Source organism: Coregonus lavaretus, assembly GCF_964263955.1.
Source record: "Coregonus lavaretus genome assembly, contig: SUPER_35_unloc_1, whole genome shotgun sequence".
In the NCBI taxonomy this organism is placed as follows: Eukaryota; Metazoa; Chordata; class Actinopteri; order Salmoniformes; family Salmonidae; genus Coregonus; species Coregonus lavaretus.
Genome location: NW_028167181.1, coordinates 4,434,809 through 4,450,738, shown reverse-complemented (window position 1 = coordinate 4,450,738; position 15,930 = coordinate 4,434,809). Strand labels below are relative to the sequence as shown.

The window sequence follows — 15,930 nt, the reverse complement described above, 5'->3', positions numbered from 1 at the left end:
GAAGAATATTCAGTCGGACTAAAGATCTGTTCTGTAACTTCCTGTCACAGCTGAGCCAGCCGTGGATTGTAACATTCCTGGTAAGTTTATCGTTACATTTTGGGTTATCATGTGTTAAAAAATATATAAACAGCACATATCGGTTAAGGCTTTTATCTGTTAATTATAAAATTACTTTATATTACATTCGTTGCTGCATTTGGTATTTCCATGAAGTCAAGCTAGCTAGCTCGTGTGTGAACTGTGTTGCTCAGCACACGTACAGTAAGTAGATAGATTGCTAAATGCCTACTTGTTTTATTTCTTTCTTACGTAGATACCTAACTAATTAACGTTAGCTAATACAGTTTTACAACATGTATATTTTCGTAAGGACCCAGAAGAATGATGTGTGTCCAGTCTGTCAAGATGTAATGCCATTGATTGAGCTGGCTTGGTTAGTTAACTAGCTATGGCATGTTAGCTAGCTATGGAATGCTAGCTAGCTTGCTTATCCACCACATGCCTTCCCAGGTGAAGCCAGCTACAGAAACTGAAAGATGCCGAAAAAGAAGACCGGTGCCCGCAAGAAGGCAGAGAACCGCAAGGAACGGGAGAAACAGACTCGCGCCAACAAGGGCTTTGTTGACGTTGCAAAGTCCCCTTGCAATTCAGCAATGGTATGGAATGATGGAATAATATACATGTTCTCATCACAGCATAATATCAACTGGATAGTTAACGATTACTGAAAAACATGATTATTTCCCTAGGACTTACTGTAGTCCTCATCTTGTGTTGCAGGAATGTGACAAATGCCAGAGGTAAGACATCTTCAATATTTTTTACATTCATCTTAATGGATAACTTAACTACCTAACATTGGTCTGTGTAAACACAATTCAACTATGTGAACAAGATACATTATTTCTTTATTAGCAACTATAATCTACAGGTGATGGAGGCTTTGACACTTTGTTCCCCTGTTTCAATGACACCCAAGACGGCAGAAGAACAGAGCTTTCTGCTACTTCTGTGCCAACGTTCAGAAGCTGCCCCAGTGCGGTCAATGTGGTGAGTCTAATATAAATTGTGATGCATGGCAATTTTCTGATTTAAAAACCCCTTGAGCTCTTTGAGCCCAACTTCATTCAATACAACTTGATTTATCCCCTCAGGTGGCAAAGAAAGATATTGCACAATATTACACATAAGATATTTGTACAGGAGTGCAAGGACCATGTATAATGTTATGTTGTGGTGTGAGACTGTCTTCCTGTATTCCAACTAAAGGCAAAACCAAATGCATGAAGTCTTCAGACTGTGTCATCAAGCATCCAGGGATCCACGCTACAGGAATGGGCATGGTGGTAAGAGATGAGAGCAGTTTGAAAAACGTTATTATTCCCATTGAGATGTAGATAATACTGAGTAGTAATCATTAGTGCACACCATAGAAAAACATAGCAAAACGAAAACAAGTGTTTCTTATCGGTCAAATTCAGGTAGTCCCCAATAGTTTGCCTCCTTTGGTTTCTAGTGAATATGACCCTGGGGTGTATTCATTATGCTGATTCTGTTGTAAAACGTTTTGTAACTGTTTACTCCAAATGAAAAATGTTTTGTTCTATTGGACAAATTGAAGGTAGGTCCCTCCCCGTTTCGTTTGCTTTCGTTTGGTTCTTAAATGGTTTCCATTGCAAGACGTAATGAATACACCCCTGGTGTAGGCCTGCATCTATTTAACATTGTCATATGTGCCCAGATTGTCCAGTCATTCATTTATCATTGGATATTCATATGTGTAATGTGAAATGTTGTCTCTGTCCACAAGGGGGCGGTGTGTGACTTCTGTGAGGCCTGGGTGTGCCACGGGAGAAAGTGCCTCAGTACCCATGCTTGCACATGTCCTCTCATGGATGCCGACTGTATTGAGTGTGAACGCTGTGTGTGGGACCATGGTAAATTATGCCATTTATAAACCTGCCTGGTCTGCAAAACATAAACAAGGCCTATAAAATTGTTAATACATGCACCTAAATGCTGGTTGCCATCCACCTTGTCTATTTTGTAATCATTCCCCTTTTTTCCTATCTGACACAGGGGGAAGGGTATACCGTTGCTCCTTCTGCCACAACTTCCTATGTGAGGATGACCAGTTTGAGCACCAAGCCAGTTGCCAGGTCCTGGAGGCGGAGACTTACAAATGTGAGCTATTAGGGTGTCTTTCTCACCCGTCAATCATCCACATTGTGTTGGATTATGAGAAATCAAGAGCTTTCAGTCCTTAGGGCATACTTTGGCAGGTATGAGGCACACCGTGCAATGATTAGACAAAAGTAGGCATTCTGCCAATTGAAAGTTTAGAGAAAGGTTAACCCCTAGCAATACTGATGAAATAATCATTTTCAATGTGTTAATATATGCTGTATTTTCCCCCATGTTCATTTCAGGTGCTTCCTGCAACAGACTGGGGCAACACTCCTGCCTGCGCTGCAAGGTAATGGAAAATGGAGTTCCAAGTATTCATACCCCTTGGATTTCTTCCTTAAAAATGTTCTGATTTAATTGTAATTTTTTTGTCAACAATCTAGTCAATACTCTGTACAGTGGCGGCTCCTGAAAAATTTCTCAGGGGGGGGCAATTTTTCTGATGATTTAGGTGACCTACACACATTTTAAAAAAGATATGTCCAGCAACAACATGAAGACAGGGGCAGCATATAAGTCAATACCAGAAGCATTTATTGACTGATCTCAAAAGTGTTGGCTTACCAGGGTTGGTGGAGCCCTCAGTTTCATCTTTGCCTCGCAAAGCTAACTCAAACACTCCGCAAAACTTCACACACTGGATTAGCCGGCTGAGGATGTGGCGGTTCTTGCTAATGTCGTAGTAAATATATTTGTTATAGTGAATATGGAATATGATATGTTGAGTAAAATGTTGTGCTAAGATCTATTTAGGTCAGGAGCTGGTTATAAGTTCTGTTCCTATCCAATAACAATGGACAAAAGGGTCCTATCTTGTCAGCCTTGTCAGTTTCAGTTCTCCAGTAAACTTGTGATTATCAACACTAACCTCATCGTTGTGGCGGCGGACAGCTAGCCTGTATCCCTCATCCAGTTGAGTGGGAATGTTCACTCTCCCCAAAGCAGACAATCTCAAACAGCTATCCATGTGGGTCTTTGACAGCTCATGTTTCTTAATCTTTCCTGAAAGATGGTGCATGTCCGTTACACACCAGTCGCTGTCCAAGCGGTGCTGTCTGCCGTGCCGCCTTCAGGGTGAAAGAGTAAGCAGGGGGTAGCAGAAGACTGCATTAGCTACATCGCAGCCTGCTAGCCAGGTTTTTCGTTCGTACCAATTTTTGGAAAATCCTCGGGTGTAGGACTTCCCCCCTTTAGTAGAAACCTGTTGAATTATTAAATTTGGTCTGGGAGGTCCTAATTGTTTCGTTGCCAATTTATCTTCATTTGTTCGCCGACAAAAAGGAACTTCTTTCAAAGACACAATCGAGTTGCACTGAAGCCTAGCCATTTTGACAGTAATAGTGAATTGATTGACGCTGCTACCCGCTCTTTTCTTAGTTACGTTCATGGTTATGTTACGTATGACGAAAGCGCGTAAGTGCAAGCCCTCAGAAACCCATAGAGATTGTATTGAAAGCTCTGATATTTGAAAAAAATAGATTTTACATGGGAGTCTATGACAGACTTCTGGGCGATTTTCAACCTGACTGAAATCGCCCCAAAGGGGGGGGGGGGGGGCATTTGAAGCACGACTTCCCTTCCTTTTCCCGTTTGGCAGTGCGTCGCCCATATCGCCCTATTGAACACACCGCCCCTGACTCTGTAATGTCAGTGGAAGAAAAATTCTAACCTTATTTAAAGATTAATACAAATTAGGAAAGTAAAATTGCATAAGTATTCAGCACCTTTGTTCAGGCAAGCCTAAATGAGTTCAGGAGTAACATTTGGCTTAACAAATCACATAATAAGTTACATGGACTCACTCTGTGTGAAATAATAGGGGTTGACATGATTTTTGGATGACTAACCATTCCTCTGTCCACCATACATACATCTGTAAGGTCCCTCAGTCAAATTTCAAGCACATATTCAACTACAAAGACCATGGAGCTTTTCGAAAGCCTCATAAAGAAGGGCAGTGATTGATAGATGGGTAACAATAACAAATCAGACTTTGGATATCTCTTTAAGAATGGTCAAGTTAATAATTATGCTGTGGGTGATGTATTAAATCACTCAGACACATCAAATATACAGTCATCCCTCTGAACTGAGCTGCAGGACAGGGTGTTACCATGAGGCCATTGGTGATTTAAGATAGTTACAGAGTTCAATGGCTGTGATGGAAGAACTGAGGATGAATCAACAACATTGTAGTGACTCCACAATAATGACCTAAATTAAAGAGTGAAAAGAAGAATACAAATATACAGAATAAAAAATATTTACAAAACATGAATCTTGCATGCAACAAGGCACTAAATTAATACTGAAAAAACTAAAACAAGGCAAAGGAATATTTTTTGGGGGCCTAAATGCAAAGCCTTATGTTTGGCGCAAATCCAACACATCACTGAGTAACTGCCTCCTTATTTTCAAGCATGCTGGTGGCTGCATCGTGGTATGGGTATGCTTGACATCGGCAAATACCAGGGAGTTTTTCAGGATGAAAAGAAACGGGACGGCTCTAAGCTCTCAATCCTGGTCTTGGGGACCCAAAGGGGCGCACATTTTTGTTTTTGCCTTAGCACTAAACAGCAGATTCAAATGATCAACTCATCATCAAGCTTTGATCATTTGAATCAGGTGTGGAGTACTAAGGCATAAACTAAAATGTGCACCTCTTTGGGGGCCCAGGACCAGGATTGAGAACCACTGATCTAAGCACATACAAAATCCTAGAGGAAAACCTGGTTCAGTCTGCTTTACAAAAGACACTGGGAGACGAATTCACCTTTCAGCAGGACAATAGCCTACAAGACAAGGCCAAATCTACACTGTTGTTGCTTACCAAGAAGACAGTGAATGTTCCTGAGTGGCCAAGTTACAGTTTTGACTTAAATCTGCTTGAAAATCTATGATGACTTGAAAACTGCTGTCTAGACATGATCCTCAACTTCTTGACAGAGCTTGAATAATGATGAAAATAATAATGTGCTAACATTGCACAATCCAGGTGTGTAAAGCTCTTAGAGACTTACCCAAGAAGACTCACAGCTGTAATTGCTGCCAACGGTGATTCTAACATGTATTGACTTGGGGAGCTGAATACTTATGCAACAACTATATCTTAGTTATTTAATTTCTATTCATCTTAAATTTTACACATTTCTTCCACTTTGACAGAGTATTTGGTGTTGGTTGTTGACAAAAAATTACAATTAATCCATTTTAGTCCCACTTGGTAACACAGTAAAATGTGAAGAAATCCAAGGGGTATGAACACTTTAAGGCACTAAATCAACACAAAATGTTTTTTGTTTTTTGTTTTTTTTGTACATATGTTTTTTTTTTGTGTGTGTCATTTAGCAGACACTCTTCTCCAGAGCGACTTACAGGAGCAATTAGGGTTAAGTGCCTTGCTCAAGGGCACATCGACAGATTTTTCACCTAGTGGGCTCGGGGATTAGAACCAGCGACCTTTCGGTTACTAGCACAACGCTCTTAACCACTAAGCTACCTGCCGCCCCGAGTGTTATGTTATGTTGTAAACCGAAAGTCAACGCTAGCTGGCTATCGTGAGTGACTCTATGCTAAAAGCTAACTGGCTATTGGACATAAGCAGATTTGTGAGTAGGTAACATTCCATTCTACAAATAAATCGCCATGGAAAATGCACTGAAACCTCCTTGAAAAATTGACTTTGATGATTGTAATTCAGCACTGACCTGGAAAAGATGGAAAGAGGAATTCAATTTGTACATTGCTCTTACAATGGGAGAAAAACCTGAGGATTACAAAGTGAAGCTACTGTATTATCTCATTTGGGAAAAAGACAGAGAGATTTGTGAGACTGTCCATTTGGGCAGTACAAAAGACAATCTCTTTGTTGAAGTAATTGCAGCACTCGATGCATTTTGTGATCCCAAGAAAAATGAAACGATTGAGAGATATCATTTTTCCATGCGCAGTCAAGGCCAAGATGAGAGTTTAGACAAATATCTCACTGAATTGAGGACTCCAGTGGCCACCTGCAACTTTGGAGTAATCACAGACTCCCTTATCAGGGACAGGATTGTGTGTGGCACCTGTGACCCACACTTAAGAGAGCGCTTACTCAGAGAGACTGATCTCAGTTTAGAGAAAGGAATGTTTTTTTTTCTTTCTTTTTTTTTCTTCTCACCTTTATTTAACCAGGTAAGCCAGTTGAGAACAGGTTCTCATTTACAACTGCGACCTGGCCAAGATAAAGCAAAGTAGTGCAATAAAAACAACACAGAGTTACATATGGGGTAAAAAACATAAAGTCAGAAATACAACAGAAAATATATATACAGTGTGTGCAAATGTAGCAAGTTATGGAGGTAAGGCAATAAATAGGCTATAGTGCAGAATAATTACAATAGTATTAACACTGGAATGCTAGATGTGCAAGAGATTATGTGCAAATAGAGATACTGGGGTGCAAAATAAATAACAATATAGGGATGAGATAGTTGGGTGGGCTAATTTCAGATGGGCTGTGTACAGGTGCAGTGATCGGTAAGGTGCTCTGACAACTGATGCTTAAAGTTATTGAGGGAGATAAGAGTCTCCAGCTTCAGAGATTTTTGCAATTCGTTCCAGTCATTGGCAGCAGAGAACTGGAAGGAATGGCGGCCAAAGGAGGTGTTGGCTTTGGGAATGACCAGTGAGATATACCTGCTGGAGCGCAGACTACGGGTGGGTGCTGCTATGGTGACCAATGAGCTAAGATAAGGCGGGGATTTGCCTAGCAATGATTTATAGATGGCCTGGAGCCAGTGGGTTTGACGACGAACATGTAGTGAGGACCAGCCAACAAGAGCGTACAGGTCACAGTGGTGGGTAGTGTATGGGGCTTTGGAGACAAAACGGATGGCACTGTGATAGACTACATCCAATTTGCTGAGTAGAGTGTTGGAGGCTATTTTGTAAATGACATCGCCGAAGTCAAGGATCGGTAGGATAGTCAGTTTTACGAGGGCATGTTTGGCAGCATGAGTGAAGGAGGCTTTGTTGCGAAATAGGAAGCCGATTCTAGATTTAACTTTGGATTGGAGATTCTTTATGTGAGTCTGGAAGTTGAGTTTACAGTCTAACCAGACACCTAGGTATTTGTAGTTGTCCACATACTCTAGGTCAGACCCGTCGAGAGTGGTGATTCTAGTCGGGTGGGCGGGTGCCAGCAGCGTTCGATTGAAAAGCATGCATTTAGTTTTACTAGTGTTTAAGAGCAGTTGGAGGCTACTGAAGGATTGTTGTATGGCATTGAAGCTCGTTTGGAGGTTTGTTAACACAGTATCCAATGAAGGGCCAGATGTATACAAAATGGTGTCGTCTGCGTAGAGGTGGATCTGAGAGTCACCAGCAGCAAGAGCGACATCATTGATATACACGGAGAAAAGTGTCGGCCCAAGAATTGAACCCTGTGGCACCCCCATAGAGACTGCCATAGGTCCAGACAACAGGCCCTCCGATTTGACACACTGAACTCTATCTGAGAAGTAGTTGGTGAACCAGGCGAGGCAGTCATTTGAGAAACCAAGGCTATTTAGTCTGCCAATAAGAATGCGGTGGTTGACAGAGTCGAAAGCCTTGGCCAGGTCGATGAAGACGGCTGCACAGTACTGTCTATTATCAATCGCGGTTATAATATCGTTTAGGACCTTGAGCGTGGCTGAAGTGCACCCGTGACCAGCTCGGAAACCGGATTGCATAGCGGAGAAGGTACGGTGGTATTCGAAATGGTCGATGATCTGTTTGTTAACTTGGCTTTCGAATACTTTCGAAAGGCAGGGCAGGATGGATATAGGTCTGTAGCAGTTTGGATCTAGAGTGTCACCCCCTTTGAAGAGGGGGATGACCGCGGCAGCTTTCCAATCTCTGGGGATCTCAAACGTTATGAAAGAGAGGTTGAACAGACTAGTAATAGGGGTTGCGACAATTTCGGCGGCTAGTTTTAGAAAGAAAGGGTCCAGATTGTCTAGCCCAGCTGATTTGTAGGGGTCCAGATTTTGCAGCGCTTTCAAAACATCAGCTGTCTGAATTTGTGTGAAGGAGAAGCGGGGGGGGCATGGGCAAGTTGCAGCAGAGGGTGCAGAGTTGGTGGCCGGGTTAGTGGTAGCCAGATGGAAAGCATGGCCAGCTGTAGCAAAATGCTTGTTGAAATTCTCGATTATTGTAGATTTATCGGTGGTGATAGTGTTTCCTAGCCTCAGTGCAGTGGGCAGCTGGGAGGAAGTGCTCTTATTCTCCATGGACTTTACAGTGTCCCAAAACTTTTTGGAGTTAGTGCTACAGGATGCACATTTCTGTTTGAAAAAGTTAGCCTTTGCTTTCCTGACTGCTTGTGTATATTGGTTCCTAACTTCCCTGAAAAGTTGCATATCGCGGGGGCTATTTGATGCTAATGCTGTACGCCACAGGATGTTTTTGTGCTGGTCAAGGGCAGTCAAGTCTGAGGAGAACCAGGGGCTATATCGGTTCTTAGTTCTGTATTTTTTGAATGGGGCATGTTTATTTAAGATTGAGAGGAAATTACTTTTAAGGAACAACCAGGCATCCTCTACTGACGGAATGAGATCTATATCCATCCAGGATACCTGGGCCAGGTCAATTAGGAAGGCCTCCTCGCTAAAGTGTTTTAGGGAGCGTTTGACAGTGATGAGGGGTGGTCGTTTGACCGCGGACCCGTTACGGACGCAGGCAATAAGGCAGTGATCGCTGAGATCCTGGTTGAAGACAGCTGAGGTGTATTTAGAGGTTCTATCTAGACGGAAAATGTTATAGTTGGGGATGGAAATTTCAGAATTTTTGGTGGCCTTCCTGAGCCAGGATTCAGACACTGCTAGAACATCAGGGTTGGCGGAGTGTGCTAACGCAGTGAATAACTCAAACTTAGGAAGTAGACTTCTGATATTTATGTGCAAGAAACCAAGACTTTTGCGATTACAGAAGTCATCAAATGATAGCGCCTGGGGAGTAGGAGTGATACTGAGGGCTGCAGGGCCTGGGTTAGCCTCTACATCACCAGAGGAACAGAGGAGGACTAGAATAAGGATACGGCTAAAGGCTTTAAGAACTGGTCTTCTAGTGCGTTGGGTACATAGAATAAAGGGGGCAGATTTCCGGGTGTTATAGAAAAGATTCAGGGCATTATGTACAGACAAGGATATGGAAGGATATGAGTAAAGTGGAGGTAAACCTAAGCGTTGGGTAACAATGAAAGAGATAGCATCGCTGGAGGCATACAGATTGGAAGAGCTGCAGAACTGTCCAGACAGAGAGCAAATGTGTATGGCCCTGTAGCAATGCATGCAGTAACACAGAAAGAGAGACCGAGAGGGAGAGGAGACCCTACAGAGGGACAGAGCATTATACAATGCAGATACTGTGGACGACACATGAGAGAGAAAAAAAAAAATGTAAATCCTGTGGAAAGAACAATCACTTCTCTACGGTTTGCAAAAGTGCAGGGACCAGCAAGAGAAACAGAGTCCTGGCGATGGAAAATGTGTCAGCTGACTCAGAGAGCGGTGAGGATGTTCTCTGCATCACACTAGGGCCAAAGTCAGAGAGCATCAACGTGGTACAGGAGAAAACCACAGGCCCCAATGCAGCTCTCTTTGCAACCATGCTGGTCAACAAAAAGTCTGTCAGATTTCAGCTAGATTGTGGTGCTAGTTGTAATGTTATCCCTGCAAACCTCACAAAAGACAGTCACCTAGAGCCCTGCAGTCAGGTATTGGTGATGTATAACAAGAGTACTCTGATGCCACTGGGGAAGTGCACACAAAGTAATCAATCCACGCAATATGAAAACCTACAGAGTTGAATTCATCGTACTCAACAAGAACGTGCGGAGGCCCATTCTAGGCAGTAAGGCTATCCAGCAAATGGAGTTGATTACTGTGCAGCATTACAACATCCTGAAAAGAAAGCAACATGATCCTGGACTAAAGAGCAAATAAAACAGGAGTACGCTGATGGGAGACAGATACTTACCAGGCAAACTGAAGCTGGAAGTGGATGAGCGAGTGGAGCCCGTCCAGCTGCCAAAGAGAAGAGTGCCAGTAGCACTATATAAACCACTCAAAGAGGAGCTCAGTGGTCTAGAGAAATGGATGATAAAAGCAGTTGAAAAAACCAAGAGAATGCTCCTGGACAGATGCAGGAAGCTCAATATCAAGCTGAATCCGGAGAAGCTGACTACAACACATGATCATGAGACTCCAAAACTACAAGGTCAGTCTCCAATACGTTCCTGGGTGCTGGCCGACACCCTGAGCAGGACGTACCTCGCAGAACAAGAAAATAGAGGCCCTGTGGAGGTCGAGGTGGAATCAATCAACACGATACACTACCTGCCTGTGTCAAGCGAGAGACAAAAGGCCATCCAGAGCCACTAAGCTGGGCCGGGAGCTCCAGACACTGAAAAATGTGATCCTGCAGGGGTGGCCTGAAGTGAAAGAACATGTACCCTTGGAGGTAGCCATGTATTTTCACAACAGAGATGAGCTGAGTGTGCAAAATTGAGTTATCTTCAGAGGTGAGCGAGTCGTTGTGCCTGCTGCCCTCAGGTCAGAGAATGCAGAGAATCCAATCCTCACACATAGGAATCGAGGGATGTCTGAGAAGAACTCCCGAGGGTGTCTACTGGCCGGGCATGAATGCACAACTCAGAACATACATAGAACAATGTAGCACCTGCACTGCATGGGGTGTGAAGCAGCGGAAAGGGACGCTGAGGCCACACAAAGCACCAAAGCGTCCCTGGGAAAAGAGCAGAGAAATAGAGCCAATAAACAGAGCACCAGCTGACGCCCAGCAGGGTGCGGAACACAACCTAGAGGTGGAAGCTGCACCTCAACAAGAAGATCCAAACATCTCAGGTCAAGCATCTCCAGATGTAATCAACACTCCCCAAACAAGGTCTGGTAGGGCCATCCGAAGACCTACACACCTGAAAGACTGTGTGAATGTAAATTGTGTGAATAGGCATTAAACAAACATTCAGTTCACATTCAAGTTTATTGCGGATGTGGACTACAATACTAAGTTAGGTGGAGTCTGCCTTTGTTGTATAAAAAAAACAAAAACATGTAGCAATATTGATGTTACTCATTGATGTTGCATGGGAAACGGAAACCAATTGTTACTTAGTCTTCATGTACTGGATGTGCTGGTTAACAACATGCATAGTAAAGTTTGCTTAACTATGTACAGTGCATTCGGGAAAGTATTCAGACCCCTTGACTTTTTCCACATTTTGTTACGCTACAGCCTTATTCTAAAATTGATTAAATTGTTTTTTCCCCCCTCAATCTAGACACTACCCCATAATGACAAAGCAAAAACAGGTAGACGTTTTTGCATATGTATTAAAAATAAAAAACTGAAATATCACATTTACATAAGTATTCAGACCCTTTACTCAGTAAAGCGATTATAGACTCGAGTCTTCTTGGGTATGACGCTACAAGCTTGGCACACCTGTATTTGGGGAGTTTCTCCCATTCTTCTCTGCAGATCCTCTCAAGCTCTGTCAGGTTGGATGGGGAGCGTCACTGCACACCTATTTTCAGGTCTTTCCAGAGATGTTCGATCTGGTTCAAGTCCGGACTCTGGCTGGGCCACTCAAGGACATTCAGAGATTTGTCCCGAAGCCACTCCTGCGTTGTCTTGGCTGTGTGCTTAGGGTCGTTGTCCTGTTGGAAGGTGAACTGTCGCCCCAGTCTGAGGTCCTGAGCGCTCTGGAGCAGGTTTTCATCAAGGATCTCTCTGTACTTTGATCCGTTCATCTTTCCCTCGATCCTGACTAGTCTCCCAGTCCCTGCCGCTGAAAAACATCCCCACAGCATGATGCTGCCACCACCATGCTTCACCGTAGGGATGGTGCCAGGTTTCCTCCAGACGTGACGCTTGGCTTTCAGGCCAAAGAGTTCAATCTTGGTTTCATCAGACCAGAGAATCTTGTTTCTCATGGTCTGAGTCCTTTAGGTGCCCTTTGGCAAACTCCAAGCGGGCTGTCATGTGCCTTTTACTGAGGAGTGGCTTCCGTCTGGCCACTCTACCATAAAGGCCTGATTGGTGGAGTGCTGCAGAGATGGTTGTCTTTCTGGAAGGTTTTCCCATCTCCACAGATGAACTCTGGAGCTTTGTCAGAGTGACCATCAGGTTCTTGGTCACCTCCCTGACCAAGGCCCGTCTCCCCCAATTGCTCAGTTTGGCCGGGTGGCCAGCTCTAGGAAGAGTCTTGGTGGTTCCAAGCTTCTTCCATTTAAGAATGATGGAGGCCACTGTGTTCTTGGGTACCCTTCCCCACATCTGTGCCTCGACACAATCCTGTCTCAGAGCTTTATTGACAATTCCTTCGACCTCATGGCTTGGTTTTTGCTCTGACATGCACTGTCACTGTGGGACCTTATATAGACAGGTGTGTGCCTATCCAAATCATGTCCAATCAATTGAATTTATCACAGGTGGACTCCAATCACGTTGTAGAAACATCAAGGATGATCAATGGAAACAGGATGCACCTGAGCTGAATTTCAAGTCTCATAGCAAAGGGTCTGAATACCTATGTAAATAAGGTATTTCTGTTTTCACTTTGACATTATGGAGTATTGTGTGTAGATTGATGAGGATATATATATATATATTTTTTTTTTATCCATTTAGGAATAAGGCTGTAACGTAACAAAAAGGGCAAGGGGTCTGAATACTTTCAGAATGCACTGCATCTTTGTTTGACAACAACACAAAGCATATTGAAACACCAGTGTACTTTTTAGTTGTGTTTATGTTACCGCTGTTCAAAATGCCCCTCTATACACATTGACTGAGAGATTTACATTTGAGTCATTTAGCAGACGCTCTTATCCAGAGCGATTGAAGCCGTGCGTACACTACACGATTTCTGTCCCTGATTTAGCTGCCCCAGACACGTTTTTGAGATCTGAGACAAAATCCCCACGTCGTTGCCTACTCGCAGCCGTCACCGAAGCTCATTTAATGTGAGCACGTCAGAGACGCAATCTGAGGGCTACCAATCCCGTGTTTGATTTTATTGGCACAAAATCTGCAATGCTCTTGTAGTGTGATATGTGCAACGACCAGTTTTGAGAACGGCGATCAGCAATAGCCAATGAGAGCTCGCCAGAGAAGAAGGCCAAGATCATGACCTTGATTCACATCACCCAGAATGTGTACTCTCTCGTGCAGGAGCCATGACTACTACTAGTTAGTATGTGTTTGTACTTGCCTTTAACCAAAGCCTAAATGTAATCTTGTTACAGCTCTGAAGTTCACATGCAACGTTATTCAATCCAAAATGTATTGGCAAGATATTTCAACTCTGTATGGCAAATGTGAATGTCTGACGGAACGTTTACGAGGCTGCTTTGAGCCACAGCTCGTTGTAGCTAGCTACGTTAACAATCTAATCACATTGTTTTGGCGAGACAGCGTGGTATCAAGAATCCTCACGACCAGGTAAAGAATCATGAAGTGTCTGTGCCAGATTGTTTAGTGTGCGCACCACTACTTTGGCGAGACAAAAAACGACAGGAAAGACGGTTGTTTAATGCTAGCGGCTCAGCGTTGTTAGGGTTTTGAAAGTCGTGTAGTGTACGCCCAACATTGCAGTTAGTGCATTCATCTTAAGGTAACTAGGTGAGAGAACCACATATCACAGTCGTAGTAAGTAAAACTTTTCCTCAATAAAGCAGCTTTCAGCAAAGTCACTGCTAGTAAGAAAAGAGAAGTGAGTGTTAGTGCAAGAAAGACAAGGGTGTTAGTTCAGAGGGAAATGTGTAGATTCAGTAGATTTGACAGTAAATAAGTACCCATTTAACAGGCTTCTGACTGGGTGGAATACAGCTACGACCAGAGGTTACTTTTTCGAACAGGTTAGGAGAACTTACGCAGCAGGTTAGGAGAATCAGATTAAGGTTAGAAAAAGGGTTAGGGTTAGCTAAAATATAATAATCTCCTAACCTGGTCATGGCTGTATTCCCTCTAGTTACATTTACCAGTGGTACAGGGAATACATTTCCTGGATTTGACGCATGACTGTAACCTATAGTAACCAGGCCCATTTGTGGTGAACTGTGTCTCTCCCTCCGCAGGCCTGTTTCTGTGACGACCATGTGAAGAGTAAGGTGTTCAAACAGGACAAGGGTAAAAATCCTCCCTGCCCCAAGTGTGGCCATGAGACCCAGGAGACTAAGGACCTCAGCATGTCCAGTGAGTCCACCATCTAGCATCTAATCAGTGCTTAAGTCAATCGTGGATTTAAACTTTTTCAGTCATAAAGAGGAAAACTAAGTGCAGTGCAGTTGTATGTATACTGTAATATCACCTTTTATTTTTTTTTATTGAATATAATTTGTGTATAGTTACAAATCACTTGTTTTCGTAATATTTTCTTGTAGCAGATGTCAGATCTTAAACCTCTATCCCGCCACATTCAACACCTTTTATTGTTGTGTATGTGCACTCACCGGATCGGTATTAATACTCAAGATTCTCAGCTCATATCTGTATTCCTGTATTCGCCCTGCAGCCCGTACGACGAAGTTTGGCCGACAGAGTGGTGCTGACGAGGATAGCTACGGCTATGGAGGTTATGGGGCGTCTGGCTACGACTCCTACTGGAAGAACGTGTCGTCCTCCGGAGGAGGGGAGGGAGACCAGGAGGACGATGATGGAGATGATGATGAGGAAGAGGAGGATGATGAGGAGGAGGAGGATGATGAGGAGGAGGAGGAAGAGGTAGCTGACTCTCTGGCCGGTCTTAAAATTGAAGGGACCCCCGTGACTGAAGCAGTCCCCTAGAAGGAGGTTGGTTCCCATCATGTCTCTCCACCTCTCCGCTTCCCAAAGGAGAGGGGACTAGATATATACAAGGAGTTGTGTGCAATGCATTGCAGTACACTGTAATAAGATGTTTAAAGTGATAGTTCATCACCATATGTGAACTGCTTGATTGTTTCTGTACTTGGACATTAGCGCATTGAAAAAAGACGGTCGGTAATCCAGAACTTCTGTATGGCTCTTGCCTAACAATGGTGAAATATCCTTTTAAAGTTTTAGGCTGAAATAATGTAACTTATCAGACAGGTCAACAGTGGCGTGTATTCATGGATGCCGAGGGAAGCCAGGCTTCCCCAAATATTTGACCAATAAAAAATGAACAATTATACAATTATTTATCTTTCGTCTCTCTGTGTTTTCATAATTTTCTGTCAATTCCTAAGGGGCAGAATCTCACCATAGAAATCATCTGAGCGAGGGAAACAGCACCCCTCTTTCTCACTATGTGTAGCCCATGTATCTGATGCTGTCTGGACCAAAAGAGTATGACATGTTGCCGCCGTAGCATTTGATTGATTGATGCAAGCAAGCGTTTGGCCTCCCTTGATAAAAAAACAAATTAAATAAATTGCCAATCAGCGTTGAGCTGAGCTCAACTGTGGGTTGTCCAGGTGCAGCAAAACGCCCCCCAAGGGAGGCCAGTTTGGATTTGGCTTCATACCAATCAAATCACTTTCTAAGAAAAACGTCATTTTCAGAAAAACATGTCTGTTTCTGGTCTGCTTGTGTTGATGTCCTGCAGTAATTAGCTTGCTAAATTGTCCCTTTCCTAAGCCATGGATGGAGATGGGGATTTGGATTTGTGGTTTTGACTTAATTCTCTATACAGGCCAATGATTATGACAGCGATTCTGATCTAACCAT

General features: G+C 43.3%; 1 protein-coding gene across 2 annotated transcripts; it reads left to right on the top strand.

Annotated features, from left to right (window-relative positions):
- On the top strand, positions 1 to 15,400 carry LOC311110053 (zinc finger protein 330-like). 2 transcript variants are annotated; one of them, XM_084188601.1, is made up of 10 exons: positions 1 to 80; positions 464 to 659; positions 784 to 803; positions 983 to 1,053; positions 1,273 to 1,349; positions 1,814 to 1,940; positions 2,083 to 2,187; positions 2,433 to 2,479; positions 14,319 to 14,436; positions 14,756 to 15,400. In XM_084188601.1, the coding sequence occupies exons 2-10, from the start codon at positions 540 to 542 to the stop codon at positions 15,025 to 15,027; spliced, it is 957 nt and encodes a 318-aa protein (XP_084044727.1). In that variant the 5' UTR covers positions 1 to 80; positions 464 to 539; the 3' UTR covers positions 15,028 to 15,400. The 2 variants fall into 2 exon arrangements, with proteins under 2 accessions (XP_084044727.1, XP_084044726.1); XM_084188600.1 differs by having other exon boundaries at positions 13 to 80; positions 514 to 659.
- The last annotated feature ends 530 nt before the right edge of the window (positions 15,401 to 15,930 follow it).

Coding starts and splice junctions, on each gene's coding strand:
- LOC311110053 (XM_084188601.1), top strand. CDS start 540: ATGCCGAAAAAGAAGACCGGTGCCCGCAAGAAGGCAGAGAACCGCAAG. Junction 660..783: donor CCCCTTGCAATTCAGCAATG/GTATGGAATGAT, acceptor CTTGTGTTGCAG/GAATGTGACAAATGCCAGAG. Junction 1,054..1,272: donor GCCCCAGTGCGGTCAATGTG/GTGAGTCTAATA, acceptor TTCCAACTAAAG/GCAAAACCAAATGCATGAAG.